The sequence below is a fragment of the Haemaphysalis longicornis genome, unplaced genomic scaffold (genome assembly GCF_048455015.1).
Source record: "Haemaphysalis longicornis isolate Haplotype H1 unplaced genomic scaffold, Haemaphysalis longicornis Haplotype H1 scaffold_227, whole genome shotgun sequence".
NCBI lineage: Eukaryota > Metazoa > Arthropoda > Arachnida > Ixodida > Ixodidae > Haemaphysalis > Haemaphysalis longicornis.
Genome location: NW_027526304.1, coordinates 93,966 through 115,713, shown reverse-complemented (window position 1 = coordinate 115,713; position 21,748 = coordinate 93,966). Strand labels below are relative to the sequence as shown.

General features: G+C 47.7%; 1 protein-coding gene across 1 annotated transcript in view; it reads right to left on the bottom strand.

The window, feature by feature from the left end:
• The window catches only part of LOC144172484 (4-pyridoxate dehydrogenase-like), a 201,435-nt gene extending 180,795 nt beyond the window's left edge, over window positions 1-20,640 (bottom strand). Inside the window, exons 1-3 of the mRNA XM_077701179.1 lie at window positions 20,375-20,640; window positions 16,640-16,842; window positions 1,407-1,602 (exon numbers count right to left, since the gene is read on the bottom strand). Coding sequence (XP_077557305.1) covers window positions 1,407-1,602; window positions 16,640-16,842; window positions 20,375-20,591 — 616 coding nt within the window. The 5' untranslated portion in view covers window positions 20,592-20,640. The remainder of the gene's footprint in view (window positions 1-1,406; window positions 1,603-16,639; window positions 16,843-20,374) is intronic.
• Between the last annotated feature and the right edge of the window lie 1,108 nt (window positions 20,641-21,748).

Genomic DNA, 21,748 nt, shown 5'->3' with positions numbered 1-21,748 from the left:
CTTTTATATTACCGGACCATTTTACGAAACTTCTTAGAAAATGAGTACTCTTGATATGAAATCAATAAGTAGTACACATGAAAGTGAACCTTGGTACTTAGTGAAACCATTCTATGCACCCCACATGCTGATGTAACATACCTTTTCGGCTGAAATTCGCTAACTGAATTAGACTTATTATTTCCACGGGAGTGGTATGGTACAATGAATGTACCTACATTTTCTTTTGCCACATTCTATCGCCCCAACATCCCTTTGCAGTGGAAAGGTCGGTATTTCAAATAATATTTGTTTTGGTAAGCAACTGATGATGATGATGAATATATCTTTATTTGTCAAGCTGGTGCAGATGTTAGGGCACGCGCTCGGTGGGGGACTTCCCTATTCCGGGATACCCTGAGCTCGGCTTCACCAGCTCACGCTGGGTCCCAAGGTCCGGGCTCGTCAGGCGGTTCGCCCACTGCTTGTAGAAGGGGGAGGTTATTGGGGCAAGGCCTGGGGTCTTCTGGCACTCCCAAATCTGGTGGTACAGTGTACCGGGAAGTGGACAGAAATGGCAGGTAGGCGGTTATTGGGTGGGGTAAATCGCATGGAGTAGGGTTCTGTGGGGGTACGTACTTGTCTGTAGTCTTCGAAGGGTGGGGGCGTCTGCTCTTGTTAACTGGGAATGCGGAGTCGGGAAAGTGCTTCCGCCTTGACGGTAGTAAGTGAGAATGTCGGCATACCTGACAAGCGGTTCTGTTTTGGGGGCCGCAAGCGGTGTTTGTCCCTCTATGGTAATGGCCCGGTGTATAAGCGCGCGGGCAGCGGCGTGAGCCGCCTCATTACCTTCGAGAGATTCGTGACCAGGTATCCAGATGAGCCGCGTTTCAGGTATGTGGGCAGTATTCTTAAGGATTTGAAATGCCGTTTTGCTGATGTGGCCTCGTTGGTAACTGCAGCACGCCGCCTGGGAATCCGTCAAAATTGTAATTGCATCTTTTCCCGTCGCGATGGCCAGGGCAATAGCGGCTTCTTCAGCAGCTTCCGTTGATGTTGTGCGGACGGTGAGGGCGGTTGTTACTTGCCCTGCTGCATTCGTGACACACACGACGTGGGCTGGCTTGTTTCTGTATGGAGACGCGTCCGAATTTTTTCATCCAAAGCTTCGAGACGATGTTATAAAGGCGGTTTCTGCGAGAGAATAAATCTACTTCGGTGAGCAAGAGGGACTGGAAGCGATAACTTACGAATGCGTAAAAGTTCTGACTTTCACAAATGGCTGTTACTTGGAGGCTAGTTTTCTAGTGGTGTGCATAGTCATGGTTATTCATTATAAAAATAATGCTGTGATACAGCTATTTTTGTTTGCTGTTGTCGGATTCGTACCCACAAAAAATAGGTTAGGAATGGACCTGTAAACTTACCATTTTTTATTCGCTCGTCGTTAATTGTAAAATTCTCAGTTTCCTTGAAATATTTCAGGATGCTGCTGTAGTTCCACCCGGAGGCATTATACTCCTTTTCCCATTTGTCGTAGTCGCTTGGATTTCCGCGCACCATGTTCATAGAGTTTATACCACTGGTGCCACCCAACAATTTTCCCTGGGTCATTGGAGCTTTCTAACTCAGGAAAACGAAAAGAACAGAAAATGAGGATGGGTTTTCCTTAAACTCATTTCCAGGATTATGATATAAATGGAGTTTTTATAAATAAATTATACATCGAATTCTTTCTTACATAACGTTTGTCACGCGTGCATTCAATGTGTTTAGCTTCCTTTCGCAATTCTTCACTAGTGCAACACCCCACCACCACTTACTTTAGAGATAGCAATGTGAGCGTTCCCACCCTGGAAGCACACCGGTGGCGATGAACGCCTTCGCTAATGAAGACTGTTGAATTCATGTCTTGCAAATAGTGACAGAAATGAAAACTTGTCTGTACATCCGCTTCCTTCCCTGTAAATGTCGTCCAAAGGCGATGGTCGTCTCCGCTCTTCGCTCCCAACCCTCTCTCTCCTCTTGTGGTTAATTGAAGGCGCAATTATCCAATAAAATTCGAATTTCCCGACTTAGCACTGCTAGCGAGCCAACTGTTCTGAAAACTCGTATCTTTTCTTTATCTTTTATTTCTTGTTCTGCGTGGAACAGCACGAGAGGGTATTTTGTTCTTTTTGTGGTTGGTTTATCTCATACGTGATGGAGTCTTCTGCGCCATTTTCATTACTTGGTGTGGGTTTCGGCGCACGTTGAAGACCCCTAGGTGACAGAAATCAATACAGAGCCGTCCACTACACCGATCCTCTCAGCTCGAGTGTAACTTGAGCGCATTAAATTCCGTAGCTTCGAATTTCGCTGTTCGGCTGATCACTCGTTTGGCTACACTGTCACATCTCGAAATTAAGTTCTTATACGTCAAACAACTGGACTAATTTAACAAGTTTCCGGTCGTAATCATAGACTAAAAGAGCATGAGAGGCTACGACTCCTATAGACATTTGTATTCAGACGGATTACATACATAATCCCGATCCTACCTCCAGGCCACCAATACGGACCTGGTCAAAGTTAACAATCTCCTTAGGAAGGCTTGCACGGCAGCACTTAAAATTGGCCAGAACACCCCAGTGCCAGAATTGAACGCCTAGTCATCCACAGTATGTATGGCTGGAAGCTGATTGAAGCCCATCACATCAACCAGCTCCGCCAACTTTCTACAACTTCCACTGGTTCCCAACCGTTCAGTATCCTCCTCAGAGGTCTCTTACCCTAAGGCATGGTTTCTCAAAGTGGGTTCCGCGGAACCTAGGGGTTCCGCAGGCCCGTCCTCAGGGTTCCGCGAGCCACTGATAAATTCCTGGTTCCGCAGTCGTGAAGTCACTTATACGGTGAACCCGAGGTGCGATCGATTTGAGGAACCTCCAATAACTCGCGCCCGAGTGTCAGTAAGCACATCTCGGTGCATAACAGAAACGCGCGAGCTGCAAAATAAATCTCGCCAGCAGCTTGTAGCCAGCCAGACTCCGAAAACGGGCCGCGTGGTTAAACTATTGCACTTGAATCTCGGCCTTATATTGCCCCCATGCGCATTTCTCCTGTTTGGAGATAGGTACCGCTAGCGTACGCGCTCACGCAAAATCGACTGGAAAAAAACACTCTTGCTTGCTTTTGAATTTATTGCACGTTAATGTAGCATGAACAGAATGAAAAATGGCCAGGGAGGAGGGGAGGGGGGTTCCTTGGCACTTCACGGAGCTTAGCAGGGTTCCCTGGGACCAACATGCTTGAGAACCCCTGCCCTAAGGTACCAATCTCACGAGTTACCCATGCCTGTCTGCGCGTTCGTACCCTCTCACAGAACATGCACCCGGAGTACCACAGAAATCACAAGAAGGACAGAGCGGGAGCACTAACCAAGAAATTGGCCATCCGCCCATACATCATCTGTGTTGACACTGCAGAATATCACCATCACAAAGGCTAGCCGTCGCGGCCATCAACAGGCCGGGTAGCCCCCTCATTACCTTTCTCACCGTGAGTACCTCTCCTCAGAAGCAACGGAGGAAGCTGCAATAGCACTCGCGTAAACAACCCGGTCTACTCCAACAATTATAATCATAGATTCGAGAACGGCCATTCCAAACTTTCCCGTGGGCACATTTCTCTCATCACGTGTCGAAACCTCTTCAAAAAATTGGCTACAATCCACGCTGTGAAGGTGCTTGGAAAGCAAAGCTGCCAACGACGCCCGGAAGAATTGCCCACGTGACGTCACTTGAATTGACACACGTGGCTCTACAAAGAGTGAAACCATAGATCCTGCCAGCCATTACATGGAATTCGCGGGGGCGGCATCCCAAACGCAGCCGCAGCGTCGGCCACGGCCGGGCTAGAGCGGCGGACGCCGCCGCTATACCCAGGCCGTCAGTCAGGAGAAAGATAGCAGAGAGGAGCGTCTTTCGAAGGGTGAGGCAGCGGAACCTAGTCATCCTGATATGCTAGCTTGGGACTACACCACCGCGACACAAGCGCAGACACCGAAACAATTGGGCATGTGAGCTTAGTAATACGCATTTATACCTATTTAAACTAGTTACTTTAGTAAGTTTGCAAACTGCGAGAACGCTGAGGGAACATTTATAATCGTATTTATCGCAATCAGTTGCTACATTCGCCTTTTGGAGTACCTTTTAAAGCACAACCGCATTGGTATTAACCAATATAGAAAACGGAGACCCATTCGTGGCAAGCACTGCGCGAAAGGTAGCGTTTCTCTAACGACCATATGTCTGTATGTGATTTGCACATTTTGTTTCCCTGTCCGGCAAACCAATACTTAACGTATGTTTGCCGTACCACCACTTAATTCCATCGGGAGCGGGTTACCCTGGAGGTGCTGTCGAACACGTTAATCAATCCGTGCGAAGGCAGCATGCAATGGGAGCGAAGTTGCGCCAAAACTGGCCCAAAAAAACCGTCGATAAAGCAGACGACAAAGCCCTACCACCCACGCCGCCGCCGGCGAGCAGGCACTTCAGCGCGGGGAACTTAGTAAATTGGCCGCCGCATCAACAGTGTGTTTCCTCCGCTCCCCCCCGCTGCCGCCTCCGCCGCGTTAGGAATTTTTCGCCCCGCACGCCACGAAAGAACTGTCGGCTGGTTGACCGAGAAAGCTTTGCTTTAAAACCTCCCAACCTCCCAGGTCGAATTCTTTTCGACTCCGGCACACACTGGCCTGGGAAGGAACGAGGCAGCCCATAATGTGGCACGAGGGCCTACTATCCATGCCAGGGCTAGTCTCACGCCCTACCAAGGTTCGTGATCCGCTAGGGACCGACTAATAACCTATCAGTACATCATCGTGCATTACCGCCTCGCCCGCCGCCATTATCCCCCCGCCCATACTGGGTTTACTATAAGGAACACCTCTGGCGTCGTGGCAGTACTCCATCGCATCCACCCCACTCAGTATATCCCACCGAATTTCCTCCTTTTTGGTGCCCGGCCACATTTGTCCACTCTATGTGGGCATGCCCCGAAAATCATTTCCCGTGTGGAAATAGTGATGACCAGTGCGAAGGTGCGTTGGGCAGTTCGGACCTGGACGTCGAAACACTCCTGGTCAGTAGGGCTGCCTCTATCACCGCGATACCTACACCGGCGGCCACCACGCGCCACTAAATCACAGGACTCAAGAAATTGAGTGCTCTCTCTTCCTGCTTTCTTATTTCATTGGTGGCTTGCTGGCGTTGACGGCCGCCTGTCGTTACTGTAGTGGTAAGTCGCGTGCTTTAACGCCTCGTGATTTTGAACGCCTTGTGCCTCAAAAGCATGTGGAGCCTCGGGAATTTTATTTATAATTTTTTTTGCAAGGGCAAATACATTTATGCGAATGTAGCCTTAAACAGCACCTCTGTAGAACTTCAGGTTTTCTTAGGTAGACCTTGCACATGGCGCATTAAACCATTCGCCGAGCACCGTGAGTTAAGTGTCATAAGCGCTGGCAAATGTGATCGACCTGAAAAGAATCCTTTTGAACCGTTGCCTCGCAGAAACCGGCCTATGCTGGTGTACACGATTGCAACGCGAAGAGAATAATTTATCTTCCACAGTGCCTGCAAAGCTTCGAATACCAAAACCAGTCAGTGCGTGCACGGCTACGGAGAAATGACGCAAACGGTCAAAAGGAAGAACTTCCGCAATTCTGTGTAAAGGCCGAGAGAGTTTTCCAAGTTATTCGCTGTTCTGGCGATGGCAGTGACTATATTTCTAAAATGCAATAATGCAGTAATTAATTTCTGGTATTTTTTCACGCGTGCTGCGGCTCATGTATTAGCTTTATCTTTAATTACCTTTCTCTTAAGCCAGGTTGTGTGCACTGCAGGACGAAGGCCTCTCCCAAAGATCTCCAGCCACGCCTATCCAGTGCCTGGTGGCCAATAGTGTGATTGCATAATCATTGGGGGGATTTTTAGCAAATTTACTCTCCAACGGTTGCCAAATCCCTGTCTGGTGGAGAAATGCTGTTTGTGTCCCAGGGAGCCACACCTAGTATAGATGAACCTATCTAGTACAGCTTCCCATGGTATCCGGCGACGTTCTATACCGCACCAGACAGCATTTAGGACCTGGCACAGCGTTCTAGAAGCTCAGCACGCACTTCTTAGAGGCATAGTGCCTCAGCATAGCGTGCCTCTGCCGTTGTCCTTATGAGATCGCTTACGACATCGCAAGCGATCGCTTACTAGATCGCTTACGAGATCGCGTATTATCAAAATCTGCTCCGTGCAGTCAGAAACAATAAGAAATATGCCTTTCGAAGGAGCCCGTTTATCGGCAGGTGTTGGAGGGGAAAACATTTATCGCACCCTTTTGGTGGGGGAAGAGCAGCCTCTATGACTGGAGGTCCTCAGTCCAGGACTACAATGGCGTACGTTATCTAGTGGGCCCACTCGATCAGGCATTACTTGTCTTGTGGGGCAGTGCTGGACAGAGCAGCCTTCCAAGAGGACAGGGTGGGAATGCGTGAAGGGATGAGCCCATCTGGTGGTCGCGGGCAGTATACCCTACAGAGCGATAGAAGGTTGGAGTGGGGCTATTGCAATCCAGGAGTTTCTAGTATATTGGGTGAGAAAAAAGAGGTGTTTGTGGGTCAGTTTGAAAACCTGTATGTCTCGAGCTGTCACGCTGACGTGGCGTCGGCGCGCGATAGGAAGTGGTGGGGCGGAGGTAGTGTTTGTTTTTGTGGGCTGTAGTAGGCTAGTGGGAGTGTATAGTTGAGAGGTCCATAGAATTAGATGGTGGAATCTGATGCCTGGAAGTCACTTCTTTCCATTTCCTCGGAAGCCTGGTGGGTAATTTTTCGGCCGAGCGTGTGCGTGCGCTCATTTCCAGGAAGGAAAGCTTGGGCAGGAGAAGCTTTGGTGGATAACAGTGTCGAAGAACGTTGTTGGCTTGGATGGAGGGGTATCCAGAAAAATAAGAATGACAGGCGGTTCAGGAATCTGTATAACTGTCCAGGTTTCGTCGCCGTCAGCTTCCGCCGGACGGGCGGTAGTGATGTGAGCCACAGCCAACGCTGTGGCCGGTTCCTCGGCCACCCTGCTTGAATGATGATGATGATGGTTTAAGTTTAATGGCGCAAGGCCGACATGGGCAAAGAGCGCCAAATACAACGTTATTTGATGAGGAGGGAAAACATAAAATCCTTTAATAATTATGAGCACGGTTGGTGTATAGGGCCAGGGTGAAGAACATGAGTGGTTAAAAGATAAATAGGGTGGCTGGTGTATAGGACCAGGGGTAAAATTATGGGTGATATGAGTTGTAAGAAAGGAACTTCAGGTAGGAACTTAAAGGTGCACTAAACAGAGAACATGGCATCATCTGCTAAGAAGTATGACTGGTGTGGTGGAATAGGAATATGTCGTGTGTGTAGTTTTGGGAAGTGTTTGCGTCGTGTAATGTCGAGTGCCTTACATTGTATGAGGATGTGGATCACGGACAGGGCCTCTCCGCACCTGCTGCACAGAGGTCTTGGAGATCCAGTGAGCAGGTGCGAGTGCGTTGCATGTGTGTGCCCTATCCGTAATCTAGCCAAGGCGACTTCACTGTATCTATTACGTGTGTCGGTGGTGTATGTTCCTAAGAGTGGTTTTATTACGTGTAACTTGTTGTCTGTTTGTTCGCTCCAGTGTGTTTGCCATGTTTTTCGAAGTTGTTGTTTGATGTGTGGTTTCATGTCGGTGTAGGGTAATGTGGTTACGTCTACTGTATTCGAGAGTGTAGCAGCAGCAGCCATTCGATCCGCTGCTTCATTCCCGGCTATACCACAGTGGCCAGGGACCCAGCAAAGGATGAGTTCAAATTTGTGAACATACACAGACATAATACCTTTGATTATAAAATTTACAACGTGATTTTTTGAAGACTTTGTTTAGGACAATGCCCGAACAACACTAAGAGAATCTGTATAGATAATGGATTGTGGGATGTGGCGTTGAAGTATATGATTAACAACAAGAAGTACACCATAAGCCTCTGCCGTAAAGATACTTGTATTACTGTTAAGAGTTCTCGTGACACTAAGGCCGGGCCCATGCGCCGCGCAGGACAAAGAGGCGGCAGTTCTAGAAGCGTCTGTATAAAATTCAGAACATTGGTACTTCTGCTGCAAATACAAGAAATGCTACAGAATTGCACATGTGGGAGCTCGGTTTATATCTACATGTGTGAAAGATGTGTAGCATGATACAGAGCGGAGATGCCATGGTGCTATAAAATCTGTTAGTGAACTTTGGATTGTATCTAAAAAGGAGACAGCAAGCTCTGACACTTCCTCTCTACCTCTGTAAGAGAAGGGCGCAGAGAACGATGGTCGATTTAAAAGGAGTTCAGTCATGGACGTATCATGAAAAACTGATTTAAAAGGATGGTGTGGCATGGATGAAATTTTAAAGGCATAAAGGAGATCTGTGTATGCTCGCTGACGTTGTAGGTTCCATTTGTTGCACTCCACATAGAGGCTTTCGACCAGGCTAGTGCGGAAGGCGCCACACGCCAGGCGGAGCCTGAGATGGAGCAGTGGGTCTAGCATTTTGAGGGATATTTTACTTGCTGATCCATAAACAACGCTACCATAATCTAATCGTGAACCTGTCAAGCTGGTAAAAACACGTAAAAGAAGTTGTTTGTCAGCGCCAAAAGAAATGTGCGAGAGAACCTTCAGGATAGTCATTGTCTTTAAGCATTTATGTTTTAGTTGTTTTATGTGTGGAATAAATGTGAGCATTTCGTCGAAGATTATACCTAAAAACTTGTGTTCCTTTTTGACAGGAATCGAGACACCATTGAGTTGAATGTCTGGATCCGGCTGGATACCACGCCTCTTGGAAAACAAAACACAAGTGCACTTCCCCTGATTAAATTTAAAACAATTGCTATCTGCCCAGCCAGATAGCTTGTTAACACCAAGCTGGACCTGGCGCTCACAGACAGACAAGTTACAGGATTTAAAGGAGAGTTGAACGTCGTCTACATAGATTGAACAGGAAATCGACGGTGGCAGCGCCTTCCTAAGGGAATTCATTTTCGCAATAAAAAGGCTGCAACTTAAAACTCCACCTTGCGGCACTCCATTTTCCTGCACATGAACCCTAGAAAGTGCAGTTCCAACTCGCACACGAAAGGTTCTTTGAGACAAGTAGCTGGCAAGTGTGTTCATCACGTTACCAGTTATGCCGAAGGACTTGAGGTCGCTTAGGATGCCATACCGCCACGCGGTATAGTAGGCTTTTTCCAGATCAAAGAATACCGTCATACGATATTGTTTGTGGACGAAAGCATCCTTTATATAGGACTCGAGCGCGACGAGTTTGTCGTTGGTGGACCGCCCCGCCATGAAGCCTGCCTGGCAGCTCTCGAGAAGACCATTGTACTCAAGAAAGTACACGAGTCTCCTGTTTATCATCTTCCCGAGGAGCTTGCACAGGTAGCTTGTGAAGGCGATGGGCCGATAGCTAGCGCGAAAGGAAGGGTCCTTTCCTTTCTTCAGGAAAGCCACTACTATGGCCTCCCTCCAAGAGCGAGGAATGTGGCCCGAAAGCCATATGTTGTTGTATAGATGTAGGAGTGTTTCACGAGTGTCTGGGTGTAGGTGTGGTATCATGGTGTATGTGTTTTTGTCTGCACCTGGAGCTGAAGGCTTACATGTGCTCAGAGCCACCTTCAGCTCATGAATTGAAATAGGAGAATTGTAAGAAGTGTGCGACTTGTTATCACGCAGGGACTTCTTTTCTACAGACGTTTTGTGTTTCATGAAAGTGTTTGTGTAGTGTGCTGAACTGGACACGTGTTCGAAGTGTTGTGCAAGTGTGTTGGCCTGGTCTACTAGTGTGTCCCCTGCTGTACTAACCAGGGGCAGGCTGTGTGTCTGTTGTCCTTTTAGTTTTCGTATTCGTGTCCAGACTTTGTGTGTATCAGTGTATGAGTTGATGGAAGTGAAGAAGGTGCGCCAACTATCCCTTTTCGCCTCACGACCCACTCGCTTCCCAAAAGCCTTTGCCCGTTTAAAAGAAATGAGGTTATCTGAAGGGGGGTACCGGCGAAGGACACCCCACGCCTTGTTCTGGGCCTCTCGCGCCCGCCTGCAGTCCTCGTTCCACCACGGCCTCCTTGGGGTGCGGGACCCACTGGAGGCCTGGGGAATGGACTTTTCGGCGGCGTCGAGGATGCGCGCCGTGACGAGTTGGGCGGCTTCCTCCACGTGTAGGTATTTTATGGATGTGTGGTGTAGTTTAGATGTTTGTGTGAATGTGCTCCAGTTCGCTTTTGATTCATTAAACTTTTTATGGGAAGATGGACTGCTCGGGCCTATCCAATATACGTTAATGAAGTGGCGAAATGGTCGCTACCATATGGGTCTGTGCCCACACCCCACTCAAGACATGGAAAGAGAACTGAGGAACCAATAGCCAAGTCAAGATGCGAGTATGTATTGTGTCCTAAGTTATGGTATGTAGGCTGTTTTTTGTAGAAAAGGCATGCTCTGGAGGATGTAAGAAACTTCTCTATCAGGCGACCTCGGGTATCTGTTCTGGAGGAGCCCCAAAGAGAGTTGTGCGCATTAAGGTCGCCTGTTAGTATGTATGGTTCGTCAGCTGGTCAACCAGTGCCTCGAAATCATAGCTCCGAAGTGCAAAATCAGGAGAGATGTAAATGGAGCATACCGTTATCAACCTATTAAATATTATTGTACGGATCGCTACAGCCTCGAGGACAGTGTTTAAAGAGAGAGGGTGGCATGCTAATGATTTCCGGGACGAAGAGTGGATGCAGCCAACCCTGTCCTTTCTGAATACCATGTACCTATTTAAGAAATTTGTTTGTTTAGAATTGAGGTGGGTTTCCTGGAGACACATGATACTTGGCTGACTGGCATGCAGAATCTCATACACATCGTCAAGATTTTTAAGGAGGCCTCTGCAGTTCCATTGGATGATGTTTTGTGTTCCCATTATTTAAATTTAAGAATGACTGGAGTGTGTGTGTTCGTGTGTGTTCATGTGTCGTCTTTCGGGGCCGTTACTCTTGCATTAGGCTTTTTAGCCCTTTCTACTGGCTTTGCCGTCGGAAACTGCTCCTTGCGCTGCGTTGCAGGCAGGAACGGCGCGAAGTCCATTTCGTCATCAGATGTCTTGGTGGTGCCCGACGGACCGGGCCCCCCGGTCTTGGTGCCCCTTCGGGATCCCTTCGTTTGAGCCAGCACCGCCGCGGGCGTCGGGGACGCCAGAAGTGGCACGGGCGGTGCGATGACGGTGGGAGCCGATGCGGAGCCCCCGATGTCCATCCCCTCGACACCCTCCAACGCACTGGAGGACGGGGAGGAAGCGGCGGGAGCGGCACCGGTCCCAACGGAAGAGGTTGGCACCACAACCGCTGCTGCCTCAGCAAGCGGCGTGGTGGCAGGTTGGGCTGCCTGAGGCAACCCAGGGGAGGGGTGGGAAAGGGACCAGATCAGACTCGCTGAACTGGGTCCCTGTGGAAACCAGACGCTGCTCCGCCCCCCGGCGAGCTGCGTCGGCGTACCTCCCCAGGGGGAAAGAGGCGAACCTCTTCCGCGCCTCTGGGAAGGTGATGTTCTCAGTTACCTTGATGTTGATTATCTTTTTTAAAGACGATTGTCTTTCTTGGGCTCCTTAAACCCAGAAATTTTGGTCTGTCTGTATGTCTGTCTGTCCGTCTGTCTGTCTGTGACTCGATTCAGCCACCCTGCCAAAGTAAAACAATGCCTGCGCAATAGTCTTATATAGTCATAGCTAAATGTGCCCGTCTAAGTCCGGTGTAATGTTCATACTTGTCAACATTGTTTAACAAAAACAAGACATTACGCAAATATAAGACAAGAAATTAGTACAGAAGTGATATTTGCAGTGTTCGTTTATAAAAAATCATACATGCTTGACTTTTGCGAAATTAAATGCTTCATCAACTGCAGAACAAAAAATTCACCCCGCCGTCGCCTGCTGTCGCCCGCGCCACTATAGCTTCTGGCGCCATTTTAAGAAATCAACCGGCAACAGTTACGAAAGATTCCACTAGATAGGTTCCACGTTCTGCTTGCAACGCAAGTGGAGTAGGGAAACGCGGTTCTATAAACGTGGAAGTAGGGCGCCTCGATTCACGCGCGTCTTCGCTGTACGGCAGCGTTGGCATCGAGGCACCCGGTTTGGAGCAGCGGAACGCGGGAAATTTAAAATGATTTAAGCAAACCTTTGGCGTCTTTACCTTGGGAGGAGCGCGACGCAAGAGGAACAACATGAGAGGTGAGCGGTAAAGCGAAGGGAGGCGTTTACTTGGCAAAAGTCGATAAATACAATCGTCTTTTGACGACATTTGCGACGAGAGGAGCAGATACGCGGCCAATTTTTTTCAGTTTGAAATTTTTCGCACTTGCGGGAGTAGGCTGCATGCGCCCCCCCTCCGCCCCCCCTCCCCGCAGTTCACACAAGAGAGGGTGCCGGATGGACAGTTGTCGCTCGGACGGTCATGCGACGCGCATTTTGCACACGTCGTTCGGCCACGGCAAGAGTTTGTACCGTGCCCGAACCGCTGGCACTTAAAACAGCGCCGCGGGTTCGAGATGTAGGGATGGATGGAGCAACGGATAAAACCTACATTTATGTGTTATGGCAGAACTGCGCGGTCAAACGTCAAGATAATGTGCTTCGTGGGAATCTCCTTGTCGTCTCTGCGGATAGTGATGCGTCTCACGGCAGTGACGCCCTGATCCTTCAAGCCGGCAAGGAGATCCGCATCCGTTTCGTTCAAGAGATCCGCCTCGGATATCACACCTTGCGAGCTGTTGTGGCTCCGATGGGGTGTGACCCTGATGGCCAGATCAGCCAGTCTAATCTGAGCTAGAAGCTTCGTGGACTGCTGTTTGTCATTTACCTCAATTAGTAGTTCACCAGACCTTCGTTTTTTGCACTTATAGGCTCCGGACAGCGAAGTTTACTGCGCCAGCGCAGCGCCAGCCGCGACAGACACGCGCAACTCTGGGGCGGTCCCGCCGCGCCGACCGCCTTCAGCTTTGAAAAAAACGTTTGTTATAACGTGTTTTGCGCGTATATGTACTACATAGTGCAACAAAGTCGTGCAAAATGTTATATAGTCGCGGGAAGCCTCCCAATAAAACGGGGCACTCATAAAATGCTGTTGTCTCGCTGCCGAGCCGCAGGCTAGCACAACTGGGAAGCATGTGTTCAAGGCTTTGCATTCTCCCGCGGATTCTTCTTCTCTGTGTTTTTTTTTTCGCAAATACCGAGCATGGTTACTGAATCTTGAAAGGCCCACATTAAGCGAGCGGAATACATGCTGCCGTGGAGTACGATCAGCTTGTTAGTAGGCTGGTTAGCAGGCGGTCAATACACATAAGTGCGCTCTAAATTTGGTGACAAAGAGGACCCCCAAGCACAGTTATAGCATTGTAGTTTTATCACCCAGCGGTTCTACTCTGCTTCATCTAATATTCCACGTACTTATACCGCCGAATTAAATACATATAACCACATATTGGGCGCGGACACTTATAGGCGTTAATGTTCCCAAATATTTTACGAGCTTTTGGGTAGCATAAAATCACCGCCTCTTCGTGCAAAAGAAACGATGAAATTGTTGTCTAAGCCACTGAAAAGCAAAGAAAAATAGAGCTAAGGCGTGCCGAAATAAAAGTTGGAACAGTATGTACACAGGAAAAAAAAAATTTCGCCTTCGGGGAGGTGGAGGAGGACAAGCTTTATTTATCCAATCCATTGTTATTGCGGTCACTCTGGACCAGTGAGGGGTGTACTCAGGGAACTAAATTTTTCTCCCGTGACTTTTGTTGTAAACGTGTTGACGGAAAATAAGCGCTACTATTCCTTCCTAACGGAGGTGTCCTGCCGAACCCGTTGGCGTGGAGAGAGCAAAAATACCCGAACATGAATATTTCGTAATTTATTCCGATACGCCTATTAGATGTTCTGCTTACACCTCCCCCTACCCATCCCTGCCCAAAGGAATTTCTTGTGATAGCCTTCTCGTGAAGAGTTTCTTTTTTGTGGGCGTGTTTACATGTATGCAACTAGCGTACTGGGCTACAACTGGAAGCCCAAAAGTTTCTCGGCGAAGCGGGCACTTATTAACGTCCGCAGTTTCGCTATACCCCAAAAAACGTGAATTTCATACTTTTACATGTATGGAGCATCACATTCGGATCGAAGACCTATATGTAACTCCCATAGTTCTGCAGTCGCATGCAAGTGCACTCACATGGATGGAATACCCCGCGCGGAAACATCGCGCAGCGTCTGATATATTTGCAGACAAAGCCTCCTCTTTTGTGAATTAAACAATATAAATTACGTTTACTTTCGAAGCGAAACATGCTGATCTTGAGAAAGGTTTGCCCCGCAGGCAGGCTGTACAAGCGTTTCTCTTCTGGGCATCACTCCTATGCGGCCTTTATATGCCTTCCTATACGCGAGTTCAACCGAATAAATCCTTCTCCATTCACATGCAGTATGTGGCAGGATTACTTTACAATCTCTTACTTCCTTTTAAGCACGAAAGGGGCGACTAATATGCTAAATCCGCGCTGCAAAAAGAAGAGCGCCCCCGAGCTAGCAGCGTACCGGCTTGCGGGGACCGACCCAGCGTTGCGCATATCTGCCGAAGGGGGCGCTGGGTGTCGCGGGCTCCGTGTCGCCCTCTGGGCGCTGTCCGGAGCCTATATGATTTTCCTATTATGGCTTCAAGATATTTTGCGATCAAGAAGACCGACTGCGATACAAGAGGTTGGGTTGTATTGAGCGATTCCATCACAACAAATCGAGAAAAAGAATCCCGGGACGCTCGCCGCCGAGTCTGTACACAAAGCAGCCGCGTCGGAGGATTGCCTCGAAAGCGCGTCATTCCTATTTCATATTTGCAGTGCTTTCGGGGCGCTTTTTCAAAGAAAGTGCTACGAGTTGTGCCGCGCCTCCGCCAGTTGGCGCCACGGGTCCCGCGACCGAGAGAAGACGCCTCCCCCTCGCGAGGGGCACGATCAAATGCAGAGCATTTCCGGGGGCGCACGACGTTAAGTAGTTTGCGTTACGTTAATGTTGTTGCACTTGTGGCAACTGCTGACGAGAGAGCGCTCGTCAGCAGTAATTTGAATGAGTCAATGATATCAGGCGCGTTCGTAGCGTCCCAGTCTGTGTCGGCTTTGTGGCGCAGTCGGTAGAGCACCATGTACATTGCGTCCCGCCCGAAGGGTCGAGGGAGCATTTCCGGGGGCGCACGACGTTAAGTAGTTTGCGTTACGTTAATGTTGTTGCACTTGTGGCAACTGCTGACGAGAGAGCACTCGTCAGTAAAAATTTGAATGAGTCAGCTATATAAGGCGCGTTCGTAGCGTACCAGTCTGTGTCGGCTTTGTGGCGCAGTCGGTAGATCACCATGTACATTGCGTCCCGCGCGCAGAGTCGAGGGATCGAAACCGGGCGCCGGATAGTATTTTTTTTTTAATATAGTAGAGAGGGGTGCGGTGCGTACTACGGACGTCAACGCGGGTGACATCGTGAGTTACTGAAATGCTCTGCATGTAAAATTATCCGGTTCAGGAAATGTTAAAGATGGCAATGAAGGAAAAGATACTTCGGTGCGGCCCCTTTTCAGGAACCGATCACGTTTGGGGGGGGGGGGGGAGGTTGTAAATACCATAGAGCATAGTATAAAAGCAAGGAGACTGGGGTACTTTCTCCTTTGACCTTACCCTGGTAGTCAAACAGGTCCCGGAGCTCCCTGCCTGGTAGACAGGCAGGGAGCCCATCGGCTGGAGCTTGACCAAGGCTCCGACGGCCACCGTTTACGGCCTCTACCCTTCATCTTTAAACACGTCGCCATGGTTGGACACGGCTTATGTTGGGAGCTCGGGGTCCGCGGTGTCGCTGTTCACCGTCACCATGAATACTCAAGGTGCCCCGTGCGGGGCCCTGCTTGAATCGGTGTGTACAGAGCACGTTGAGTGTGCATTGCCAGCAGGTGCAGAGTCCACTGCCAATTTGGCGTTGGGGTTGGCTGGGTAACTGGCAGCGTCAGGGTAAATCATACGTTGGTCATGGACACAGCATTACCGAGGTGTTTCAACTTAACGTTGAATTAATCGGTACCACTGACGAATGATTCAAGATCAGTTGTAATCACTTGGATATCGGTAAACCCATGCACTACCCGGGCACCCCCAGTAATAAATAACATGTAGCCGCCGGTTCTAAACCATTCCAGCCGCGACAGGAAGCTGTCGGAATCACTCACGCCGCATCTCGGAATGGAAAGGGCTTTGACTCGGGATGTGCTCTGAGTTTCTGTGTCGACTGAGCGCGGTGGACCATGTAAATAGGCCCACAATGCTAGAAGAAGCCTTTCGACTTTCGCCTTCAAGCCACGTAGGTAGGATTAAGTTCTCCGAGGAATATCTACTGTTCGCTTCCTGGTAAAGTGTCCAGGAATACTGCTTCGTACGAAGTTCAAGGCACGCAAAGTGGTCACGAATTAGTGACGTATAAAAATATTTACATTACAGTATGCAAATATGTTCAAACAGGAATACCGCAAATAAGGGGTTATTACTTACACTGTCGTTGAAGGATAAACAGGAGTTTTTTTGTGGCACTGTGTAGTACTGCCAGCTGTTGGAGGCATTTGATGAAAACGGAGCATAAAAGGGGACGTAGAGTTTAGGTGTTGGATAACCACCACTTTCCAGAAGAAGCACTGTGTAGTTTCCTTTTATGGCAAGCCTGTTGGCGACTACGCTTCCGGCAGACCCAGCACCAACTACAAAAAAAGTAAAGTAGAATGATGTTGCATGTTATGAATTTTGCTCACAACTGAATTAAAGTCTAAAAATTTCAATAAACTACCCTAGAACAATATCATAACATGCGCATAAAATTAGTTTGATATTTTTTATGTCTTACGCAAAACATGGTGTTGCTAAAGGACGCAAGGATTAAGATCTTAGAGTAAGTAAGCGAATGATCACCCTGGAAAACAAATGCCCATAATATTACTTTTTTAACTAGGCTTCCATTACCTGCTGCGGTGGCGCAGTGGCTAAGGTGCTCTGCTGGAGAGCTTAAGGAGATGTGTTCGATCCCGGCCTTTCTGATAAAGGTAAAAAGCTAAAATTCTCGTGTGTCAATGTTGTGGCGCATGTTAAAGACCTGCGGGTTGTCGAAATTAATCTGGAGGAGTCCTCCACTTCGGTGCGCCAAATACCCAGGTGAAGCTTACAATGTTGCAGATAAAATGTGGCAGGAACTAAGCGGTAGAAGGGGATCACCTTTCATCATCAAAATGCTTGAGTTAACAGTTAACGGGCAAGAAATTTAAAATTTTTCTCACTATTTTAATGTGGGAAGTAACAATTATCCATTTTCATGTAATAAGAAGCGTGATTTCTCTCATATTAAAAAAATAAAATACTGATCCGACGTCTTTGCCCACAATATTTGCCGCTCGTTCCGTAAAGCTGTGATTATGTGTTTGTGCGCTCTGCAAAGAAGTGCTACTTTGCGGAATGAAAAAAATATCTACAAATATAAAAGCTTTCCTTTGATTCCCTGGTGCTTTCATTACAAATAACAAAATTAATTTGCGTCAGGTTTCTTTTCGAACCCCATGGCGGTAAAAAATTTCCCGATAATAAATCCGCCTAAAATAGTCACAAGAAGAGCCGCCGCATTCCTTTATTGAGGTACAAGAAAAGTTCTGGACATTAGTGATCTCTGCGACTTGCGGACAGAAAAAAAATGCTCTTTACTGGTAATGATGTTCGAACAAGCTCCATTGAATGCGGATGTACCTCCAAGTAAATAACTTATCTTGTTCATAAAGTTAAATTTGTTACGGTAGTTACACTCCTATAGTTAACTAAGCGATGTTAACTAATGGAATCATGGGCAATGTCAGTATTTATGTACTAAGACTGAAGATTCTTTAAAATCAGGTAAAGACTTTCTAATTTGCTAAAATCAATTACCCATTCCTGAACCTGAGCCGATGCAACAGGCACCTACTCTCGTCATGACTTTTTTGAGGTGTGTACCCAAAAAAATGTACAGGTCATCCTGCCCTGCGAAAGTAGATTGCCTGCGAATTGTGGTCAAAAATTTTGTAAAGACTTTGTTGCATCACTAATTCTCAATTAGTAACTACCGGCACAATGACTTTGATGCCGCTATAATACACGCTTATCAACATGTTTGCAACAGCAGATACTTTCTTGGCTAATGAGAAATCGCTTCGCGTACCCGCTGAGTGGTCAGGGGTGGTTGAGCCTGATCGGTGTAACATTCCAAGCCAAATGTCTCTAACACGAACACGTTAGCTACGCCCTTTTTTCGTCTCCACGTGTGCACGTTGTCATCAATGACTGGGACCGCAAGGGTGATGCATCGCAAGAAACTCACAGTCGAAGGACAGTCCGAGAACACTTAGACTTCTCAGTGTTTCTCAATGCTTAGCGTTAATATCCAATTGAACGCCTGAGGCTCCAAGTTTCCGCCTCGCGTTCACGAAGGGCTTTGTCCTCTAGCCGCTTGGCACTATTTTGTTTATATCTAGCACACTAAACTTTTTTACACCCTTTTAGCCCAAAAGAGTGTAACATAAGTAGATAAAGGGTGTTAGGAAGCGTTTACACCCTTTTTCTTCAATCCCAACCCCCTTTTCCTAGCTCTACGCCCTTTCGTCACCCTCCCGGGCCCGCTTCCTCCAGACAAACCGGGCGTGGACCGGACCTGTCCCATCGATCCCAATCCGGGGCTGCAACCTGCCCACCCCTGCAGAGCGCAGCAGAGACGACCCACTAAGCCAGCAATCTCTTGACCCCCCAGGTGAGCTGCTTAGCGCCGTCCACCCACTGCTCCGGGCCATTCTCCTCTTCCCCCTCGGTCGCATACGCGGATGTCCTCAAGGAGCTTGCGGCCATCAAAGCCGAAATAGTCTCCCTCAAAAAAGAAAATGAAGCTCTCCTCCAGGAGAATCACATGCTCAAAACACATGCTTCCCCCTCGCGTGATGACCCCTCCCCTCCTCCCCCTACTCCCGTTAAACGGAAGGCAGTCTCTGATGCCCCATCCGCCCTCGAGGCCGTTCACCAACATGACGCTGCATTGAAAGACCAGATCGCTCAAGTCGATAGCAAATTTGACGATTCAGGCGACATGTGGACTGCGTGGGCGAGTCCGGACCATGTGCAATCGTAGCAGACGATGCGACAAACGTCCCTGACGTCACGGGTTCTTGATTGGCGTAAGTACCAGCAGTCCTTTGCGGCTCCAAAACCATTACGTAACGGAGGCGGGCCTGCATTTGAATGGCCATTTAGCACGCGATGAGCGAATTTTAAACTGATTGGAACATTTGCGTTAGAATTAATTCTATACTGGCCGCTGGCCGTTTTTGGTTCAAGTTTCGTAATCACTGGGCCAATAGGTATTCTTTACAGCATTAAAACCGAAAGTGAAAAATGTAGTGTCAGCACTCCTTCAATACCGTTTGCACCGCAATCGCGAAAATTACCCGCCACGTAGCATAAATTCCAGAAGCGGAACTCCTACTCCTGAGTTTTTTTCTATTTCAACAATCTCTATTTCGCGTCCATTTCAATTGTGACGTAGTGTTCCTTTTCGGGTTCTTGCTTGTACAGCTATACACCTGATCGCAAACTTTCATCCAGTCAAGCTTTCGCTCGAAATGAAACGGACTTTGAAACGGACACTTTGTATAAACAAAACTTATAATTTCGACCCATCACCCCCTATTCACTTCCAAACTCAGTTACGGTTCCCAAAAGCCTCTCTGGCGGCTGACCCAATGCATGGCGAGATGCCGGTATGGCTGAACTAGGTGGAACGAAATGTTCCTCTCGTGTAACCGAGTCACCGTATAACATTTTGCCAGTGAGTACGTCCTCTCCTTCTCCTATGGTCAACCTAGTCCAGCGAGCAAGGGAGCGCATGTATCACTAAAATACAAGCTATGACGGTTTTTTTTTTTTCTGCTAACCTTTTCACTGCACTTTACGCAACACATATGTGGTTTAGGCATTGTTATGGGTGTTACATAACCCTTTCCCGCTGCGTTTATTAAGCGACGCCCCCTCTGCAAAAGAGCAACACAGCCATTTTGGGCAACACAGCTTGTTCGCAATGATGTGCTGCTCAGCTTCTTTTCGAAAAAACACCTCACTTTCAACTGACACCGTTTTTCTGTGGGTATTACAAGCGCGCGCAAAGTCATCTCAGAAAAGTGGTTTCACTTGCTTGAAAAACATGAAGATATGGCATAACGCAACGCTTACCTACGATGTAATCGTAGCAATCTCCAATGGGCGCTTCTGTTGTTACTGGAATACTTGGTTGCGTTGAACTTTCGACCCCTTGGGCTTCTTCTTGCTTTTGTTCTTCTTCGTCTTGCACTGTTTCTTCTGATTGTGTCTCTTCAAGAGTTGCTTCCAATGTATTTAAAAGCGACAATGAAAACGCACAAATAATCAACGTCGGCTTTAGAAAGCCCATCGTAACTGCGCTCGAAGTTTTCTTTCTGTCAAATGTACATTACACAGAGGATCCAAGAAAACTGCCAATTTAGGAGGCTCTTCTTGCCGATCTTATATTTGTGGCCCCTCGCTTCGCATCGTAACACTTAAGCCAATCACAACACCGGAATCACAATACGTGCTGCTTGGCTTTTTTTGTTGTTCACTGACATTTAATAAAAGGACAAGGGGCTGTGATGGGCTCCGGAAGTTAAACGACAAGTGAATTGCGGATTTTCCAATGGTTTTGTGTTTTTGTGAGCCAGGGTCATAAAAAAGAACGTACGTATTCGTTATATCACTTAATAAGCTCATCGCGTGTCATTGTTACGGCTGAAGGAGAGTATATTTCACTCATTTACTGTTTTACAAAGTTTACTGCGCTTGGTTACAGCAATGTGCCCTCTTTGAACCTTGTTGTTAGTTTCCAGTTTTCTTGTTCCCGTAGTGAAATTATGCCCTTAGATTGTGTTACCCATTCCTTCAACTAATAACCAGCTCTGAGGTCTGAATACCTTCATACTTCAGCTAAGAAACAAAATCTATCGTGGCGGGTTTCTCTTATGTTCTACGAAAAACCTGCTCGACTGGAACAAATATTCTGGCCTTTAGTTCCTTCCAATGTTATACTTTCTATTACTGTGACATGTGAACAATCAGAAAACATTTCACTCTGCGGAGGTGGATGACCAACGAATCGTATAACATACACATACACACAAGGTTACATAATGCGCACGTATTTATTTTTCGCGTAATCTGGCTATGCTTGTTACTGCGGCTTTATAATTACCTAATGGTACTTGGAATCACAAGAGTTTAGCATAGCTTGCAAATGAGAGGCTGATTGTTTCTCTCCCGTAGAATCTCATCTGTCTGCAGCAGATGGGGGTACTTACACAACGTTTGCAACTTCACGGGGAACTACCCAATTACTAAGCGTAAATGACACCCGCAATAATATGGTAGTCTTAGCTGTGAATTGCATTATATTTTTTGGTTGGGAAGGTTTTTATGAAAGCCGATTTACAGTTGTTTTAACAAACTATGCCCGCATAGACGATGAAGTATTAACACCAAAAGGGAATGCTGTAGCCTTACGAACCTCACTGTGAACAAATCTTGACAAGCTAATAA